This window comes from Oreochromis niloticus, linkage group LG14 (assembly GCF_001858045.2).
Source record: "Oreochromis niloticus isolate F11D_XX linkage group LG14, O_niloticus_UMD_NMBU, whole genome shotgun sequence".
NCBI classification, from domain to species: Eukaryota; Metazoa; Chordata; class Actinopteri; order Cichliformes; family Cichlidae; genus Oreochromis; species Oreochromis niloticus.
In genome coordinates, this window is record NC_031979.2 from 40,361,949 (window position 1) to 40,381,601 (window position 19,653).

The following is a 19,653-nucleotide window of genomic DNA, read 5'->3' on the forward strand; positions in this document are numbered from 1 at the left end:
GGAGCCTCGTCGTCTCGTCTCTCTATATACTGGACTGTATGTAGCGGAGATGACAATAAAGTTTACTTTGACTTCAGCAGCGCGCAGGCGCACCGAGGGCTCTCGCGCTCAGTTTTCGTGTATAGAATTTTAACATCGGTGCAAATTATAAGTCTGTATCATAATGTCTGATGTTTTCGTGTTTGTTGTTTTGTTTTTATTTTGTTTTATTCTGTGAGTTGGTTATTAGATGCTGCTGCAGCCAGCCAGAGAATCCCCCGCCACCCCGCCCTCTCCTCCCTGTGTAGCAAGCAGCAGGCGCACCTCGCAAACGGAGGGCGCCCTTACTCCCAGCAAATGGGCGATAGAAAACCAATCAGTGCCTATGCCATTCCCAATATGCGCTGGCATGACGGCAGCATGAGTACGAGCAACTTTGGGGGTTTTTGCCGATGCCCGTGATGCCGCCCCCCACCACGATGCCACCCTGGGCAACCGCCCGTGTCGCCCCTATTAAAAACCGCTACTGGCCAGGCGTTTATTAGCAGCCAACATGAGTACACTCGTAACAGCAAGTACACATAGGCGAGAGAGAACCACAGCGACACCTGCTGGAAACCTCCGTAACAGCAGCAACGGCAGGCAGTATGGACAAACATAACATTACTGTTATCTACACCTACCAAATGAAGTCTCACAGTTTCTCTGTTGAAACCTTTTTTATTTTGATCCAAACATTCCAAAAAAATCAGTAATCAAATAAAGTTGCAGGAAATCTGGTGGATGTTGGGTGTAATCCATCCACTACAGTTTAGTCAGCTTGAACTAATAAAGACACTGTTACTTCCACCATCAGTCATTCATATTTGGCAGCACAGGCCTGTTTTGGAAGGAGCGAGACCCCAGCAGAGCAAAGCTGTAGGCAGACTAACGTAGCTTAAATACAAAGGTGGTCTCTGGATTAACCCCATGATAAGGGACAGAGAGAGAGAATAATCAGACTTTACCTGGCTCGCCCTTTTCTCCAGGTAAACCGATGTATCCTGAAACAGATGAGAGAAAAAGTCTGAAATGATAGCGGCATGAACCTCTAAATGTAATCTGATTACAAACACAACTCAGGTCGTTGCTTCGACATTCACAGAATATAAGTATATAATATACAGTATAATATAAATATAATATTTCATAAGTAAAAAATTACTTGGGAAATGAAATTCACCTTGTACTCCAGCAGCTCCTGGGGGCCCCCGGGGCCCGGGCAAACCAGGCTGGCCTTTCAGATATATCCTATTCCACACCATCTGGTTTATAAAAAAGTTAAAATTAACACAATTTTATGCTTGGATTCTAAACCAAGCATCAACCTTCAGGGCTGAAAAATGAAGTCTGGAAACCTGCAGTTCCTCTAATGTCCAGTTGAGGCTGACTCCAAAACTGAGCCAGTCCTCATAGACTCAAGACTTAATGCTTCACAGGCTTCACAGGCTCTGCCCCCCTTAGCAAGAAGAACCCCCCACCCCACCCCCGCGACTTTAAATAGTATGATTTCTCTATAGAATTGTTATTATAAGCACATCTCTGCATGACATTCTTTCCTTATTCACTTTAAAGAAAACAAAAAAGAAAAAGGAAAGAAAAATTGATCAACTTAAAACAAACAATACCTTTATTAGAAAGTGCATGTAGTAGTACTGCAACTCTCTAAACTACTACTACTACATTTAACATGCATCGGTTCATCAGTGAAGCTGAGCGCTGCACACGCGTCATCACATTTCCTTGTCTTAGCTTTCGGGAGACTTTCGTTTGTCTCGTTATCTCCACCTTTCTTTTCATCATTGTTAAATATTTTTAAATGTTTCTTGAGGGTTTGTTTACTGCACTTCATACCTCCTGCTCTGTGCTGTGTGCGCACAGGCTTGGTGCAAAAAAACCTGCCACCTCTTGTTGTGGATGTGAAATTACACTTTATTCTAGTACGGCAAGAAAAGCATGTTCCCCAGGGTCACACGTGCCCCCCCCCCCGGCATCGCACCGGTGGGGGGGGAGGGGGTGGTTGCCCCACTATTTGAGAAGGACTGCACTAACTTTAGAAGATCTGGCAACTGTTCCTGTGATACTGTACAAAGAAAAGAGACTCACATCTCCCGGAGCACCCGGAGGACCACGGTCACCTTTCTCTCCCTGGAAACATAAACAGTACCGTAAAATGACACGGCGCTGGCTGCAGCACTGCAGTAATGCATTCTGTATCTCATCCAGTACTCACCATGTCTCCATCAATACCTGGAGGTCCGAGAAACCCAGGCTCTCCGGGGTCTCCCTGTAGACATACAGATTTAAACACAGATATATAAACTTAAATCTTTTCACAAGTGGTGCTGAAAGTTCTGATGTCTTTTATCATGACAAGTCCAAAAAATTAACTAGAGCTGGTAGATAAAGGGTGAGGGTTAGCACGGTGGCGGTAGCGTCACGCTGTGGGGCTGTGTGAGTACAAGAAAACAATTCTTAAAATATAATGTGTTAAATTTGCTTAGATGAGAGGGTCCAGCAGTAGATCAGAGGAATAGGGAAGGATTTGTCTGTGTGTTTCAGTTTGGTGTAGCTGTAGGCCTGAGAGTGTGTGTAATTGTGTAGAGGGAAAGGAATTTATGGACACTGGGGGTCTGCCTGTCATAAAAGGAGACAGGAAGCTACAGCTGGGGGATGCTGATGCTTGTACCTTTAATAAAAGCTCATAATTGTCATAACTTAGAAGTAGGTTTGCAGGAGACTCTCCACATGCTTATCTGTAAATGTAAGACAACAAGAGGCCAATGGCCCAGTGGATGCAGAGTGGGGGTCTCAGTGTTTGTAATATGTTAATGCACACTCACTCACGTGCACTCACATAGACACACGGGTACGTGCACAAACAGGCACTCATGTGCTCGCACATACATACACAAGCACAGAGTTTGCAACACACCATGTGGGTATTATGATGGGATCGTTTCTATAAAACTGGTTGTAACGAACAAAGAAGTGGAGATGTGCAGAGGGACACCGGCCTTCCACATCCCCCTTCTAGAAGATGCATGCGTAACTGAAGATGAATAAAGGTTTTTGTGAAAATGACTACTGAGTCCGGTGCCATCTCTGGATGCCCGAGGAATAAAAAAGAACCGGGGTGAAACTGATTTCGTAACAGCTGTTTGCTGCCAGTGATTCTGGTACACTGCACACAATGGACGGTATAATGAAGGAGGAGGACTTCCTGTTTTATTTTGATAGTCTCATCATCCTGGTCCTGTGGCCAGTTTCCTGAACAGTTTGGACTCTGATATTTCTTGCTGTGGTGGGTCACAGTGTCAGTCATGTCCCCATGCCCGTGTCTCCCCGTGTCAAGCCTGTGTGGCTTAGTCTTCGTCTCTGTGTACTGGCTATCAAAAGTGTCTGGTAGGAAATGAATCTCACATTTTCATGTTTCCAATCACAACTACTTCATTGGCTTTAAAATGCTTTTTAAAATGCATTTTAAAAACAAATATTTGCCCAATAATACCCCAGGCTAGACCCCGCATGCTAAGCGAGCCTACCGCAGACATGAGCGAGAAAGATAAATATGAAGGCACGCCGTCTCGAACGTCACCCGGATCAGCAAGGTCCACGTCAGATGTTGAGGAATCCTGCATCTCCTTGCATCTTGCAGGAGGTCTCCTCTCTTCAGGAACTCTCTCTGCAGGAGGGGGAGATGTAGGAGAGGTGGAGGAAGATCTCAGCCTGGGCGTCTATTGTGTTGTGTAGTCTGGAAGATGAGTGGATGATAGGGTGGGTGCAGTTTTCTCTGTGGTGGGGTCGGGTGGGCTGTCCCGGGCTCTGTGGGGCCGGGCGGCGCTGCTGAACTGGGCCCCGGTCCGGATGGGCCTGGGCCCCCTTCCCCTGGCGGGTTGCAGAGTATGGGGTTGCCTACTGGGGTCAGTGGGGGAGCTGGCCCTAGGGAGGGGGTCACTTGCCCCTCCCTTCCTTCTCTCCCCATCTCCAGCTGCCTCCCTCTTCCCGCTCCACCACAATCACCCACACATGCAGGGCCTTGGGGTAAAGGTGTGTCACCAGGGTGCAGGGGAGGCATCCCCCCCCTCTGTCCCCTTCTGGCTGCCTGTGCCTCAATTTTATCCCACAACTTAGACATTCACATTACTCACACTCTCATAACACATACATATAGGACCTTGGGGGTGGACACGCTACACGGCATCCAGAAGACCATCAGGGTGTACACCTCACCCCTGGCGTCGTTGCCCACCTCTCAATTTTAAATACACGTAGACATTGAGGGCTAGCAGGAGGGGCTATGCGCTTACCTGCTGTTCTCATATTGTTCCTCTGCCACTGAGAGTACACCTTGGCTGGTTCTGTGGAGAACAGCTGGTTTATTCTCCTGCCTTCGATCACTCTGGTGTACCTCCTCAAGTGGCTGGCCAAGGCTGTGAGTCTTTGCTTGGCAGTTTCCAAGGCCTCAGGTATGGACAGCTTGCTGTATTTCTTATGCACCTTCTTTGTCGCGCCTTTCTGCAACTCCGTTAGTTGGCTAACCTCCCTCCGTGCTACTTTGATCTTGCCCTCTAGCCTCCTTCTCCATGGAGGGTATGACTGTTCAACTTCACTGATCACTGCTGCCGTAGTGTAGATCAGCTTGTTAGTGGTAGTCGGTAATCGTGGTTGTAGGTATCGCCCGTAGTGCTGCATTAACATCATCTAGCAGACCTTCTGAGGGTACTTCACGTAATCTTGGTAACCGGGTACGGGGGATCCAGGTTTCAAGCTTGGCCATGATCCTATCTTTCAGGTCAGTTCCTCTCGCACTCAACGATCCTTCTCCTATCGCACTTGGGGCTATGTACCCAATCTCGGGTGGGGGTGATGATATCTCCCCCCTGACCTGGCGTCCTGACTCCTATCGAAGAATCCATAGGTCCCTCATCCTATTCATGTAACCCCTTCCGCCAGGGTTACTTGCGTAGTAGCATTCCAACAACGCCCTGTTTTCGTCTCTTGCCCACCGATGCCTTCTTGTTCCAGTAGCCCACTTCTCGTCAGGGTGCCCTGATACCTCAACACCTGACGCGGACCTTGTTGATCCGGGCGACGTCCGAGCCGGCATGCCTTCATATTTATCTGTCTCGCTCATGTCTGCGGTAGGCTCACTTAGCATAGGGGGTCTAGCCTTAGGACCCTTACTGGATACAGACGCCCCAGGCCCCAGATCTTCTGCTCCAAAGGCGTGTAGTTTAACCACTACGCTATCCAGCTGCATATATATATATATACATATATATAGACCTCCATCTTCAGAGGTTTCGCGATGACTCTGCGGTGGTTGGATGCCTCAGTGAGGGTAATTAGTTAGAGTATCGGGCTGTGGTTGACTCTTTTATCACGTGGTGCGAGCAGAATCATTGTTTTTGTGGACTTTAGGAGGATCAGGAAACCTGTGACCCCTGTTTCAGTCCAGGGGGCCGAAGTGGACGTTGCGGAGGACTATAAACACATCAGAGTACAAAGACACAATAACCTGGACTGAGTTAAAAACACCACTGTCCCCTACAGGAAGGGCGAGAGTCGTCTCTGAGGTCCTTCAACATCTGTTGGAAAATACTCAGGATTTTCTATGAGTCTGTTGTGGTCAGTGCTATCCTCTTTGCTGTTGCATGCTGGGGCAGCAGGTTGAGGGTCACAGATACCAACAGACTCAATAAACTGATCACAAGGCCAGTAATGTTGTGGGGATAGAGCTGGACTCTCTTAGGGTGGTGTTGGAGAGGCGGATGTTGTCCTTAATTTCAACCATATATATAAATTTGTGTTATATACTGGGATATTTATAATTGGCCTGTTTGTATATACCAGAGCTTCATTGTTGTACTTTGTAACTTTGTAATATGTTTTGTTAATTAATTTAGTTTAAGTTACAGTGACCACATCATTTCCTCAGTGACTAACAAAGTATTCGGATTTAATATTTAAGTGGGCCAAATGTTAAAAACAAACTGACTCAGCAGGTGGTTACCTGTTCTCCAAACTCTCCACGGAGTCCATCCTTCCCTGGTTTACCCTGAAACACAAATGTGTTCCAGGTTTTAGATTCGTATAAAGAAACGTGACTTAATATTGAAGGCGGGACTACATGTCTTTCTTGTTCCTACCAGGGAGCCAGTGTCACCTTTCTCCCCCTTCTCTCCTTTAATTCCCAACCTCCCAGGTTTACCCTGGAGGAGAAAACAAAAGCGCTCATCACTTAAAAATAAAAATTCACAGAATAATAATTCGTAGTTTTTTTGACTTTAAAAAAAAAAGAAAAAAAGTTTATGATTCGCCCAGGCCAACAATTTGACACTTACGCGACGACCAGGACAACCTTTTTCTCCACTGTCACCTGGTTCTCCCTGTAAAACAAAAGCACATCAGAGAAACCCAAGAGAAACTGACAAAGTGACTGACAGAGCGACAGAGCGACAGACAGAAAGACACAGCGACACACACAAAGACAGAGCGACAGACAGACAGTGCGACAGATTGACAGACCGACAGACAGAGCGACAGAGTAACAGACAGACCCACAGAGCGACAGAGCAACAGACTGACAGACAGACAGAGCGACAGACAGAAAGACAGAGAGACAGACAGAGAGAGCGACGGATTGACAGACCGACAGACAGACCAACAAACAGACAGAGCGACAGATTGACAGACAGACAGACAGACAGACAGACCAACAAACAGACAGACCGACATACAGAGCGACAGATTGACAGACAGACTGACAGATCGACAGACAGAGCGACAGATTGTCAGACCGACAGACCGACATACAGAGCGACAGATTGACTGACAGACTGACAGATCGACAGACAGAGTGACAGATCGACAGACAGAGTGACGGATTGACAGACCGACAGACATACAGACAACAGATTGACTGACAGACCCACAGAGCAACAGACAGACAGAGCGACAGACAGAGTGACAGAAAGACAGAATGAGTGACAGACAGACAGACAGATTGACTAACAGATAGAGCGACAGAGCGACAGACTGACTGACAGACAGACAGACAGACCGACAGGCAGATTGCCTGACAGACAGACAGTGTGACAGACGGCGCGACAGAGTGATAGACAGAGAGACAAACAGACCTTCAGCTCTTTGGGTCCCTCAGCATACAGTTTGATTCCTTTTGGCCCAGGAACTCCTGGAGGTCCCCGGTCACCCTAAAACCAAACACAGCTGATGGTGGTGAAGGTGAAAGGGATGGTGATGAAGAGGATGGTGTTTCACAGGTTAGACACAGTATAAAATCAGAGCATGTCGTAGTTTGTAAATATAGACCATACTCCTATCCCCACCTTCAGTCCTCGTGGACCTGGGATCACTGGACTGGGACCTTCCTGACCCTGAACCAAAAACAGAGACAGAAGTTACTTTATGGTTTCTGCGTTAACATATGAATGGTGCTGTCACATGAACCACCACAGTAGCTTCTCCCAAAAAACAAAAACGAAACTAAAACCGAATCCTGACGTCAAGCCAAGTATGTAAGAAATCGTTTTTTCTTACATACTTGGCTATCATTTCCTGATAACATTTACATTTACAGTAATTGATTACACAGCAGTGGGGAGTAGACTTTATCACAGTAGATGTCTTTCTGAAAGTGCTGTAACTTATTTTAAGAATATAATCCACCCACTGTTATCATCTTCAATGCCCTGTATCAACATAGAGCAGAGCAGCTACCTGAACGCTACCCCAACAGAGGTCGATTATCTTGTTAATAATTTTACCTCCTCACTACGTACGACTCTGGATACTGTAGCTCCTGTGAAAACTAAGGTCTCAAATCAGAAGTACCTGACTCCGTGGTATAATTCTTAGCCTAAAGCAGATAACTCGTAAGCTGGAGAGGAAATGGCGTGTCACAAATTTAGAGGATCATCATTTAGCCTGGAGAAATAGTTTGCTGCTTTATAAGAAAGCCCTCCGCAAAGCCAGAACATCTTACTATTCATCACTGATTGAAGAAAATAAGAACAACCCCAGGTTTCTCTTCAGCACTGTAGCCAGGCTGACAAACAGTCAGAGCTCTACTGAGCCAACCATCCCTTTAACGTTAACTAGTAATGACTTCATGAACTTCTTCACAAATAAAATTCTTATCATTAGAGAAAAAATTACCAATAATCATCCCACAGATGTAATATTATCTACAGCTACTCTTAGTACCATCAATGTTAAGTTAGACTCTTTTTCTCCAATTGATCTTTCTGAGTTAACTTCAATAATTACTTCCTCCAAACCATCAACGTGTCTTTTAGACCCCATTCCTACAAAACTGCTCAAAGAAGTCCTGCCATTAATTAATTCTTCGATCTTAAATATGATCAACCTATCTCTAATAATCGGCTATGTACCACAGGCCTTCAAGCTGGCTGTAGTTAAACCTTTACTTAAAAAGCATCTCTAGACCCAGCTGTCTTAGCTAATTATTGGCCAATCTCCAACCTTCCTTTCATATCAAACATCCTTGAAAGAGTAGTTGTCAAACAGCTAACAGATCATCTGCAGAGGAATGGCTTATTTGAAGCGTTTCAGTCAGGTTTCAGAGCTCATCACAGCACAGAAACAGCTTTAGTGAAGGTTACAAATGATCTTCTTATGGCCTCTGACAGTGGACTCATCTCTGTGCTTGTCCTGCTAGACCTCAGTGCAGCGTTCGATACTGTTGACCATAATATCCTATTAGAGCGATTAGAACATGCTGTAGGTATTACAGGTACTGCACTGCAGTGGTTTGTATCATATCTATCTAATAGACTCCAGTTTGTACATGTAAATGGAGAGTCCTCTTCACACACTAAGGTCAATTATGGTGTTCCACAGGGTTCAGTGCTAGGACCAATTCTGTTTACATTATACATGCTTCCCTTAGGCAGCATCATTAGAAGACATAGCATACATTTTCACTGCTATGCAGATGACACGCAGCTCTATCTATCCATGAAGCCAGGTAACACACACCAATTAGTTAAACTGCAGGAATGTCTTAAAGACATAAAGACCTGGATGGCCGCTAACTTTCTGCTTCTTAATTCAGATAAAACTGAGGTTATTGTACTCGGCCCTGAAAATCTTAGAAATATGGTACCTAAGCAGATTCTTACTCTGGATGGCATTACCTTGGCCTCCAGTAACACTGTGAGGAACCTTGGAGTCATTTTTGACCAGGACATGTCCTTCAACGCACATATTAAACAAATATGTAAGACTGCTTTCTTCCATTTGTGCAACATCTCTAAAATTAGAAATATCCTGTCTCAGAGTGACGCTGAAAAACTAGTTCATGCATTTATTACTTCCAGGCTGGACGACTGTAATTCTTTATTATCAGGATGTCCTAAAAACTCCCTGAAAAGCCTTCAGCTAATCCAAGATGCTGCAGCAAGAGTCCTGACAGGGACTAGAAAGAGAGAGCAGATTTCTCCTGTTTTGGCTTCCCTTCATTGGCTTCCTGTTAAATCCAGAATTGAATTCAAAATCCTGCTCCTCACATACAAGGTCTTAAACCTTTCTCACTCACTATGTGTTAATAGACCTCTCTGCATTGAATCATATCTGTTATTAATCTCTGTCTCTCTTCCACAGCATGTCTTTATCCTGTCTTCCTTCTCTCACTCCAACCGGTTGCAGCAGATGGCCCCGCCCCTCCCTGAGCCTGGTTCTGCTGGAGGTTTCTTCCTGTTAAAAGGGAGTTTTTCCTTCCCACTGTCGCCAAAGTGCTTGCTCATAGGGGGTCATATGATTGTTGGGGTTTTCTCTGTACCTATGAAGCGCCTTGAGGCGACTTTTGTTGTGATTTGGCGCTATTTAAATAAAATTGAATTGAATTGAATAGTTTTTCTGAATCACAAACTGCTCCTAGGTCAGTTTACTGTGTTACCCCACTAACCTTTTCTCCTCTCAACCCTGGAAGACCTGGAATTCCCTGGAAAAAAAACATGAGATGTCAGCTCACTGAACTACTGAGTGCAATTAATGTTTGAATAAGGTGGATGTCCAAAGCATACAGGAAATCCAGAGAATCCCGGTGATCCTGTCAGGCCCGGTTCACCTGGATCCCCACTGAGCCCCTGGAACACAAAAACAGTTCAGCAGCCAGTCAGAGCAAACTTTATACCAGCTAATCTGATGATAAGTTTACAACTGCTCATAATAGAAAGCATCTCAAGATTTAACAGAATTTGGTCCAGCCTGCTGGATTCAGTCTGTGAACCAATCAGCGTTCAACTGATTGGTTGATCATTTTGAACAGTCTAAAGGGTTTGGTGGAGACATTCATTTGGAAAACGACGAACCTCACTTGAGTTTTTTTCTTTATTTCAGAAAAATCAAATATCTGACCGTGGCGCCTTTTGGTCCTGGTGGACCTCGTGCTCCTTTTATATCCTGAGTCTCGGGGAACACTCTCGTCTCTCCCTGAAACAGAATCAGAGGAACATTTGTTAAAAGAAACCATCACAGATCAAATCAGCCATCTTCATTACAGCATTCAGGTGTCCATGCTTACCTTCATGCCCCGAGGACCATCACGCCCCTGAAACACATGAACACTCACAGCTATAGCTTCCCACACTGAGTTAGCTTAGCCTATTTTTAACTGTTTTATAGACAGAAAGTGACTCACCTGCCTGCCTGCGGGTCCAGGAAGTCCAGGATGCCCTGGAAAACCAGCATCCCCCTGAAAGACATGAGTCACATTTGTGTGTGTGGGTGCGATCGGATGATTCATTTTGATAGGAAACACTCTCCGAAACTGGCTTTGATGCTGATCACAGCCTGGAAAGCTTTGGAAAACCTGAAAGTCCTTGATAGTTGCTGACAGCTGGACACTTTAATATGTGTGGTTCAAAATGATCGTGACTCTAGATTTCTATGCAGATGATACACAAGTATATCTCCCTGCGCAGTGTTATTGATGTAACTAGCTTTTTAAACAGCTTGTCAAAAAGATGAAAAAATTCAATTAAATTGTTGACAAGTTCCTGTAAAAGTTTCAGAATAAAAGCCTTGTACATACTGGGTAAGCCAGTTTATGTGTTTATAATAAGCCACCACAGGATTAATCATGGTCACCGTGGCTTCTTTTCTGCAGCTTTAACCTGCATGTGTGGATGGCGGGGTGATTTCTGGAAGCGTTTCTGAGTGCGTACACTAATTTCCAGATTGACAGAATCATGTCTGCTGTTAATGCCGTGCTGCGTAAAGGCCTGACGATCACACACATCCAACACTGATTTTCAGCCTTAGAATCTTTTAATGTTTTGTTGACGAGATATTTCACATCTGCATCATTGTTTTCATTGACATTTAAACATTGTGAAATAGTTTGCAGATCTAGTTTTTTGCAGATTGGTGCACCTCTGCATCTACAAAACGTTCTTTTTTGCCTGTTATCCCTCCAGCTGTTTCATTTTAGCATCAGCGACTGTGACGGACTTGTATTGCCTTTTTGAGACAAATTCAAAATGAAAATGCTAAATTGTCTTAGTTTAAACATTTTATATGTTTTTTTGCTCTGTTGTGAATACAAAGTGCGTCTGTAACATTTGCAGATCACAGTTTTCAGTTTTTATTTACATTTTGCAAGTTTTTCCACAGCTGGTCTATAACTAGCTGCAGGGATGAGAGCGTGAGGCTCAGACGGCTATACATCAATCGGCGAGCACAAGAAGAGAGGAATATAAAACTCCAGAGATGAGAGAAAAAAAGATCAATCTGCCTTCTGCCAAGCCATGATTTCTACCTTCGTCCCGTTGCATCCTGGGATTCCTGGTCGACCAATCGGTCCTTCGTGTCCAGGCAGTCCCTGAGAAATAAATGCATCCAGAAATGTATTAAATGTTAAGTTAAACTTTATTATCATTATGTGTTTTTAAAAAAAAACACCAAAGGACGTCTTTTTTTCTTACATATTCTTCATGTTACTTCCACACGTATTAGGATCTAATAGATATGGAGCCTACAGTCTACTGTGCTGTATATTTAATGTGTTCTCTGTGTATGGCGAGCGTCCGTACCGGCAGTCCTGGAGCTCCTGGGAAACCTGGTTCTCCCGCCAAACCCTGGAGGTTTGAGAAGTTCAGAACAACGTCAGCAGGACATTTTTTGGTAAATGTGTCTCAGATGATGCTAAAATCAGGGAAAATTTAGGCTTAAAAAAATCAAAACGACCCCCGCCCCCACTACTAGCTGCCAGCAGGCTTCACCTGAACTGGACCTCTGGGCCGTGTTTGTGCTGTTGGAGCCTATTGGAGCATTTTTAGTGACATCATGTGACCAATAACTCGGCTGCTGTGAGGTTACTGTAGTAACAGACCGTCCACGAAGGCTGAGCGAGAGCTTAGGTGAAGTTTGAGCATTTATCTGGATGGTTGTGAGCTCTAATTAGCATTAGCATCTGTGTCAGCTTGTTTTATCTGATAACTGAGTTTTCATCCAAATACGGTCTCATCTAAAACACTGACGTGGAAGCAGCCAAAACAGGAAAGGTTCACTGGGATAAATGGTAAAGGCCGTCATACCCGGGCACCCTTCAGACCCGGGCTTCCTGCAGGTCCTGGTTCACCCTGAGCAAAAGAAGAAGATGTTTAATGATGGGATTTCCATTTAAAAAGAAACTTTGTAATAAAATGTAATATAATAAAAACAAGTATAAAGAGGATTGTGCAGGGACTCGATATGACAACAATAATAATAATAATAATAATAATAACAATAAAAAGAAGAAGGGGATGTCTGTTACCTTTTCTCCTAGTTTGCCCTGATCGCCCTCATTTCCAGGATAACCAATGTTTCCAGGAAGCCCAGTTTCCCCGGGGTAACCTTTTTCACCCTGTTGACAGAATCAGAGTTCAGGTAAGGCAGCTCACCTGCTGTCCACAGAGGGGCAGCAGAGAGCTCATCTCGGGTCGATCCAGGCGTCTCAGTCTTCCTGTTTGTGGCCTCGAGGCACTCTGGTGCCGGGCATAACAAAGGGACATTTCACGCTTGGCAGAGAGGAACCGGCCTTTCTTTCTTTCTCCTCATGAACACACCTGCAATCACAGAGCTCACACCTGGGTGGTCTCAGGTGCATGAGACACAAAGGACCGCAGAGTTCCCTGCAGCCCGGCTCAGACCTGCACACTCTTGTGAGCTCGGAGACAGAAGACTTGACGCCATTTAAAGCAGCAAAAACTGAAAAGTTTGTTTCAGGCGAAATCACAAAATCATGAAAAACAACCTGATCTGAGCTGGAATAGGTAAATCTGATCACATCAGAGGATCAGAGACCACATCAGCAGGCCTTCATCACCTGGCACATCCATCAGCTCCACTCTATTTTCCTCCAAAATAAAAAACACTGCAAAATACTGTTATCAGAGGGAGGGGCTACTGCAAGATATTCATCAGTGATTGGCCGACGCCTCCTCTGTGACTCTGACATCGGCGCTCCATGATGGGGAATGTCCCGGTTTCCAAAATGCATCCGGAGGAGAGAGGAGGCCGCTAGAGGATGCACAGGTGTGTCATATCTGCAGGTCGTTTTAACATGGACACTGAAAAGGGGGCGTGGCACGCAGCTGGAATATAAAAACCACAGAGCGAGCTGCACTCATTGGCTGGTAACAACAGACAAAACTTCACTAAAGATGAAAAATGAAGCCACTTCAGACCTGCAAAAACCAGCAGGGACGTAGATCTAAGACCCGTCAGACTGGTCAGCATAAAATGATTAAATATGACAGGTGTGTGCTCAGGTGTGGATTTATTGTAAGTGTGTATGGCCACTTTAGATCAAACTTTATATCTATATACAGTATATAAAGTTTATATCTAAACGTTTACATTGTAGATATCTGTACTGTTTCTAACACCTGCAGTGACGGCCTGACGAACCCGCAGACATCAACACATGCTGCTTCCTGAGCTGCTCTGCAGGTCCTGCAGCAACTGCAGCTACAGCGTGTTTGTGGCTGTCGGCCTTCAGTAACTGAAAGGCTGCTCCAGGTTCAGCTGACTGGCGTGGCCATCTTTTCTGTACTTTGTGCACTTTGTTTTGCATCCCTTCTGTCGTCTTCCAGATCTTCTGGTGTTGCTGCTCAGAGCGCTCATTGTTCTTAGAGTTTCTCTGACTGGATTCTTTTAGGTTTTCAGCCTAGTGACGGCGTCCTTCAGTTTGTTGGTCATCATTCAAGGTTAAACAGTTTGGACTTGAGTTCGAGTTAATCTGCCACAAGACCATGAGAGCAGAGCCCTCAGCTGGACACCTGCTGGTCGGTCACATGTTACCTGTGAGCCTCAGTGTAAAAACAGCTAAACCTCCTTAATGCACTTCAGTAACACCTTCATTTAAATTGCATGTGGCAGAAACACAAGAGAGCTGTGGCTGCAGAACCAGGACCGATTCTGGTCCTGGTTCTGTGTCAGTGTGTTCAGGTGGAGACCTTACCTTCTGACCTTTGACCCCATCGCAGTGACACAAAGACTTCCCGCTGCAGTGGCACGCCTGCACAGAGATGAGAGGAGTAACTGACGATGTTTGAAGGCCTGATCTTTGTTTCCTACCATGAGAATCTGCAGGCCTGCGGTTTTTCTTTCACAGTCACTGTTAGGCAAAGTTAGTCGACTCCATAATACAGAGCAAGCGTACTTACAGGGTAAGAAAGGGGAAATATTACGTATATATAAAAAAAGAAATTACTCAGTACTTTAAACTACTTACAATGTAACCATCTCTTCTTTCAGTTATACTTCTAATACTACATAAAATGTTGTCACAGCCTTGTGTTTCTTCTTGTTACCAGCTTGTATTCCAGTGAGTATTTATAGGTAATAATCTAATAACAGGGTGAACGGCCGTATTATAAAGTGCAGGTGTGACTTCTTTAAGAATGTCGTCACACCTGCAGCCAAACCCATCACCTGTGATGTCACCGTCTTGATTTGTCTGCAGTGATTCCTGAGTGACTCACACACTCAGGAACATCTCCATCATGTGTCCTGCAGCTCGGCATCGTTTAGTCTGGCCTGACCTTAAACTCGGGTTGAAGCCTTTGTCTTTCTGCTGAGCATGTCCCGCCTGATTCTTTATCAGTCAGACATATTTTTGTGGGGTTAAACCCAAACACCTTCATGTAACCTGCAGGTGTAACTGTGGTCTTCCTGTGATAAACCGAACTAGCAGACAGCAGGGGGGAGCTCTGATATCATCTTATCTTTCATTCCTGTCTCACATCTACAAGACTGCCTCCATACGAGGTGCCTCGACACGTTCTGGAGCAGGGGATGGTGGGTAACGTCCTGTAGCGCCGTGATCAGACGCAGAGCTGCAGACTAAGTGTCTGAAAATATATCAGATTATTTTCATTTTGAGTCAGGTGAACCCGAACCACCTGTACGGTCTTATCACGGCAGACTGACAGACGTTCACAGGTAATCTGACTGATTTCTTTTTGCGCGCTTCAGGAAGATTTTCCTCCGTGATTTTATCGTGGCAGCAATATCGGGGTCACGTGGCCCAGCGTCGCTGCTTTGTATGTCTGACGCACGTGTCTGAAACAGAATAAAGAAGCGCTTTGAGAAACGTGTTGGCTAACTCTAACGCGACCCGCTTCCTGTAACGGTCCGAGGTAGTTCTCAGGTCAGGGCCAAGTTTCTCTCTGTTCCCTGCGATTCGCTTACAGCAGCGGCTTTCAAAGGTTTTGTACCTGTGGGAAATCAAAATATCAGGGCACACCTGACCATGTGACATGTCACTAATGTGTGACTGACAGCCTTTTTGCAGCATCGGGAGCTGCAGTCCTGCTGCTGCTGGCTCAGATCCAGCGTGATATTGAAGTAGGCCAACATGGCTGTTTGGCTTCCAATCAAATAATGTTAATCGTGTTAGCATTAGCCAAATTCAACAAACGACTCGTCAGGGCTGAGGGTTGTTGAGCATTCCTGATCCAGCTGAAGCATCGGCGTAACTTTGTGCTGAACATTGGGGGGTCAAGATCTCTGTCTAAATAAATAAATCTGGGTAAATTCCCAGATGATTAAACATGCAACTATTTTGCTGGTAATACCTGAAATGAGTAAAGAAAGTCAACAGCCTATTTATGTAAGATAATTCATAATTTTATTGGGGGGGGGGGGGTAATATTTGTTGGGTCTGATCATTGTAGGGGTCATAACCCCCCTAACCCCCCTGGAAATTACGCCCCTGAGCTGAAGCCAACTGGCTGGTAGGTGTGCCAGAGCATTATCTGCTCTTCTTTGTCTGCAGTGGTTCATCTGGACTGGTGGCTGGTGACGGCCTGCTCCAAGATCCAGGTCTTTGCTGCACTATATGGATACAAGTCCAGGATGTTACACCTGCAGGAGCTGCTCAACCAGCCAAGCTCATGAAGCTCCCGGCAGACAGCTTATGAGCTGATGTTGATGCCAGAGGAGGTTTGCAACGCTGCAGTTACTGAATCAAGAGAGCGCCGGCGATGTTCATGGCACTGTGCACCTCAGCCCTCGGGGGCCGCTCTGTAACTACACCTGCCTGAGATGTTCTTAAGCGCAATAACACCGCTCTATCGTGCTTCATCGAATATTTAGGAGGAAACTTGCAGCAACAGTTCGGTGCTACAACAGCACCGCGCTCAGAATCAGGGGATTCTTTAGAATCTGTCTCAGTGTTGTTGAAGGCAGACTGCACGGCCATGACGGCTACACAGAGGGAGCGCCACAGTGTCACATGGTGCTTTCGGCTCAACACATCACTGTGTGAGTATGTGTGTGTGTGTGTGAGTGCGTATACTCGGGTCAGTAATAACACCAGATGAAGACAAAAGGGTGAAACAGAAAACAGACAGACGGACAGTCGGGTTTCTGTCTGTTGGTTTAGGACGTCTGACTCCACACAGACAGACGGCTTTTATTTCCTGTCTGACATTCTTTGTAGATTCTTTGATATCCGCAATAAACAGAAAAAGGAAACTTGTGCAGCTCAACCTCCTGCAGGGTTACTGTTAGTACCTGAGCAGGTGAGCGACAGAGAGTCTTGTCATTTCTAATAACTCTCATTGATCATCATCAGTAAACTGACTGATAATTAACGTCACTAATAAGTCTGTAACCACATACTGTTCCATAACTCACCTGGTTAGATTGTGTTAAAGCTTAAAGTTTGCATTATTAGGGGCGTGGCCTCTTTGACTGACAGGTGGATGGTGACAGGTGGTGCTGCTAGGCTTTACCCGAACTGGACCCCTGGACCCTTTTGGAGCCTTTTAATGACTAATAAGCGGCTGCTGTGAGGTTACTATAGTAACAGACCGTCCAGGAAGGCTGAGCGAAAGCTTTGGTGAAGTTTGATTTTATTTGGATGTTACTGAACTGTGATTAGCAGGTATCTGTGCAGGTGTGATACACCTGTGCAGTGTGTGAGTGCAGACTGACACTCAGGTTAAAAACTCAGTGTGTGTGAACTGAAGGTGGCCTTCAGGGTTGCTCCACCTGATTATATAACAAATATATTATATCAACACCAATAATAATAATAATAGTAATAACAATAATCATCATCATAGTAGGGTTTTTTGTTATTAAAATCTTTGGAAAAACTCTGACGTCACCCACACCTGTCTCTGATCGCGTGACGTCTGTCGGCAGAGTACTGAGCAGCAGGTGAGCCTGGTCACCTGGGTGAAGGTCACTCACCTTCTCTCCGTGCACGGCAGCGCTCAGGCAGCTCCAGAGAACCAGCAGCGGGAGGATCCTGCGCCTCCGGGCGGCCGGAGGCTCCATGCAGGCGGGCGGGCAACTGCCTCCAGCCGCGACGGCTCGGCTCGGCTCGGCTCGGGTCCCGGATTGTGCTCAGGTCCGCTTCAGTTCAGAGGGTCCTCGCACCTGCCGGAGCCCGGACACAGCAGCTGCTCTCGGATGCAAGCTCAGCCCGATGACACGGCACGCCAAAACAGTCACACTCAGCACGAGACTTCCGCCGTGACCTTCAAAATAAAACCTGGGCCCTGACGCAAACCTGGTCACAGCTCCATCCTTTTACTAAGAACTCTTCGTGGTGGTTGAGTTTGCTCCTAGTGGGAAAGCTTTTTTATTTTAAGGTTTCTGCTCTCAGACAAAAATCACGCGTTTTATTAATATGAGAGAAAAGAAAAGCATAAAAACTGTATTTCAGGGTTTCTCTCAGATGAAAGGCCAAAAACAAGAAAGGAGGTGGCGGTTAAAGAGCACGTTCACACAGGATCAGCTGACAGTGAATAAACAGGTGATGCTGAAAGGAAGAAGACCTGTGATGGTGGAGGAGCAGGTGTGGTTGATGCGGAGGCAGCATCCTCTCAGCTCTGAGGACAACGCGCCTGGAAGACTGGAGACCTGAAACAAGTGCTTCACAAACCCAAGAAAGCCTCAGGTGCGAGGAGGGGGGAGGAGCTGCGAGTGCAGCACCTGAGGGTGAAGCTGAGGAGCTGCAGGCACTCCAAATCAAATCAAATCACCTTTATTGTCACGTCACATGTGCAGGTACACTGGTACAGTACATGCGAGTGAAATTCTTGTGTGCAAGCTTCACAAGCAACAGAGTTGTGCAAAATACAATAACGTGCAACAAGCAAAATATAAAAATGGTTAATTGTGCACGAGAAAGCTCACGTGAATAATAAATGAGCTAAACTGGCGCGAATTTCAGGGTTAAGACATTTGAGAGAAAGCTCAGGTGTGTCAGCAGGCTGTTAGCGTGCAGGCTGTCGACACACCTGGACGGAGCAGCACCGCACGCAGGCGCAGGATACCGGAAGTGCTGCTGTTGCTGTGCACTGCAACTTGACCTGCGGGCTGTTCGTGTGTGCGCTCCCTTGGGGAAGTTGTGCTCAGGTTTGCAGCGACATGAAAAGCGCGTGAAGCTCCGGACAGTGACAGCTTCAGGTAGGAAAACTCACGTGACCGTTTGTTTGGGTATCGGGCTGCCGATCGATCACCGTCAGCTGATTATGGTTAGTCAGCTGTTAATTAGCCGCCTATTAGAGTCTGAATGTCTGGTCACGTCATCCAGGTAAATAACGTTAATGAGGAGAAGTACTCGAGTACTTTTACTCTGTGGTGATTTATACTTGAAGTTCGGTGAGGATACTTCCTGCCCACTATGAGCATTAAAGTCCACGTGCTTCTGCGTTAATTGTAAATTAGCGGATTTGGCGCAGATGCTGATTCATGTGCTTTAAAACGTGTAGCTGTGAAGGGATCGATGGGGCTGATCCAGATCGTTTACTTTAGGCAGATTTCGCCCCGGCTGTGGCAGGTCCACCTTCCCCGGGTGGTGGTTGTGGGCTCAGCCTCAGGGACCCAGTCTGGAGAATCAGAACTGGACTTTCCCTAAACATGCTGTTCCTTTCACAAGTTCAATTTATCAGACTGAAAATACCATAAAGACAATCCATCAAATATTAAAACACATTTCTGTTTTACAGTATGTGCAAAAACAGGACTTGTGTATAGACTGTATGTAAAAGATGGCAGCGGACCTCTACGTCCACATGTACAGGATATTTTTGTAAACAGAGATTTTCTGTTTTTGTTTTGTTTTTTTTTAAATCCCGTCCA

The 19,653-nt window shown here is 45.7% G+C and overlaps 1 protein-coding gene across 1 annotated transcript in view; it reads right to left on the reverse strand.

Moving 5' to 3' along the window:
- The window catches only part of col4a3 (collagen, type IV, alpha 3), a 56,393-nt gene extending 37,952 nt beyond the window's left edge, over window positions 1–18,441 (reverse strand). The window contains exons 1-20 of the mRNA XM_013273658.3: window positions 17,755–18,441; window positions 14,513–14,569; window positions 12,824–12,913; window positions 12,603–12,647; window positions 12,099–12,143; window positions 11,825–11,887; window positions 10,706–10,759; window positions 10,589–10,615; window positions 10,423–10,497; window positions 10,089–10,151; window positions 9,971–10,006; window positions 7,371–7,418; window positions 7,161–7,235; window positions 6,366–6,410; window positions 6,171–6,233; window positions 6,035–6,079; window positions 2,252–2,305; window positions 2,125–2,166; window positions 1,202–1,283; window positions 987–1,022 (exon numbers count right to left, since the gene is read on the reverse strand). Of these exons, the coding sequence (XP_013129112.2) occupies window positions 987–1,022; window positions 1,202–1,283; window positions 2,125–2,166; window positions 2,252–2,305; window positions 6,035–6,079; window positions 6,171–6,233; window positions 6,366–6,410; window positions 7,161–7,235; window positions 7,371–7,418; window positions 9,971–10,006; window positions 10,089–10,151; window positions 10,423–10,497; window positions 10,589–10,615; window positions 10,706–10,759; window positions 11,825–11,887; window positions 12,099–12,143; window positions 12,603–12,647; window positions 12,824–12,913; window positions 14,513–14,569; window positions 17,755–17,841 (1,132 nt within the window). The 5' untranslated portion in view covers window positions 17,842–18,441. The remainder of the gene's footprint in view (window positions 1–986; window positions 1,023–1,201; window positions 1,284–2,124; window positions 2,167–2,251; window positions 2,306–6,034; window positions 6,080–6,170; window positions 6,234–6,365; window positions 6,411–7,160; window positions 7,236–7,370; window positions 7,419–9,970; window positions 10,007–10,088; window positions 10,152–10,422; window positions 10,498–10,588; window positions 10,616–10,705; window positions 10,760–11,824; window positions 11,888–12,098; window positions 12,144–12,602; window positions 12,648–12,823; window positions 12,914–14,512; window positions 14,570–17,754) is intronic.
- Between the last annotated feature and the right edge of the window lie 1,212 nt (window positions 18,442–19,653).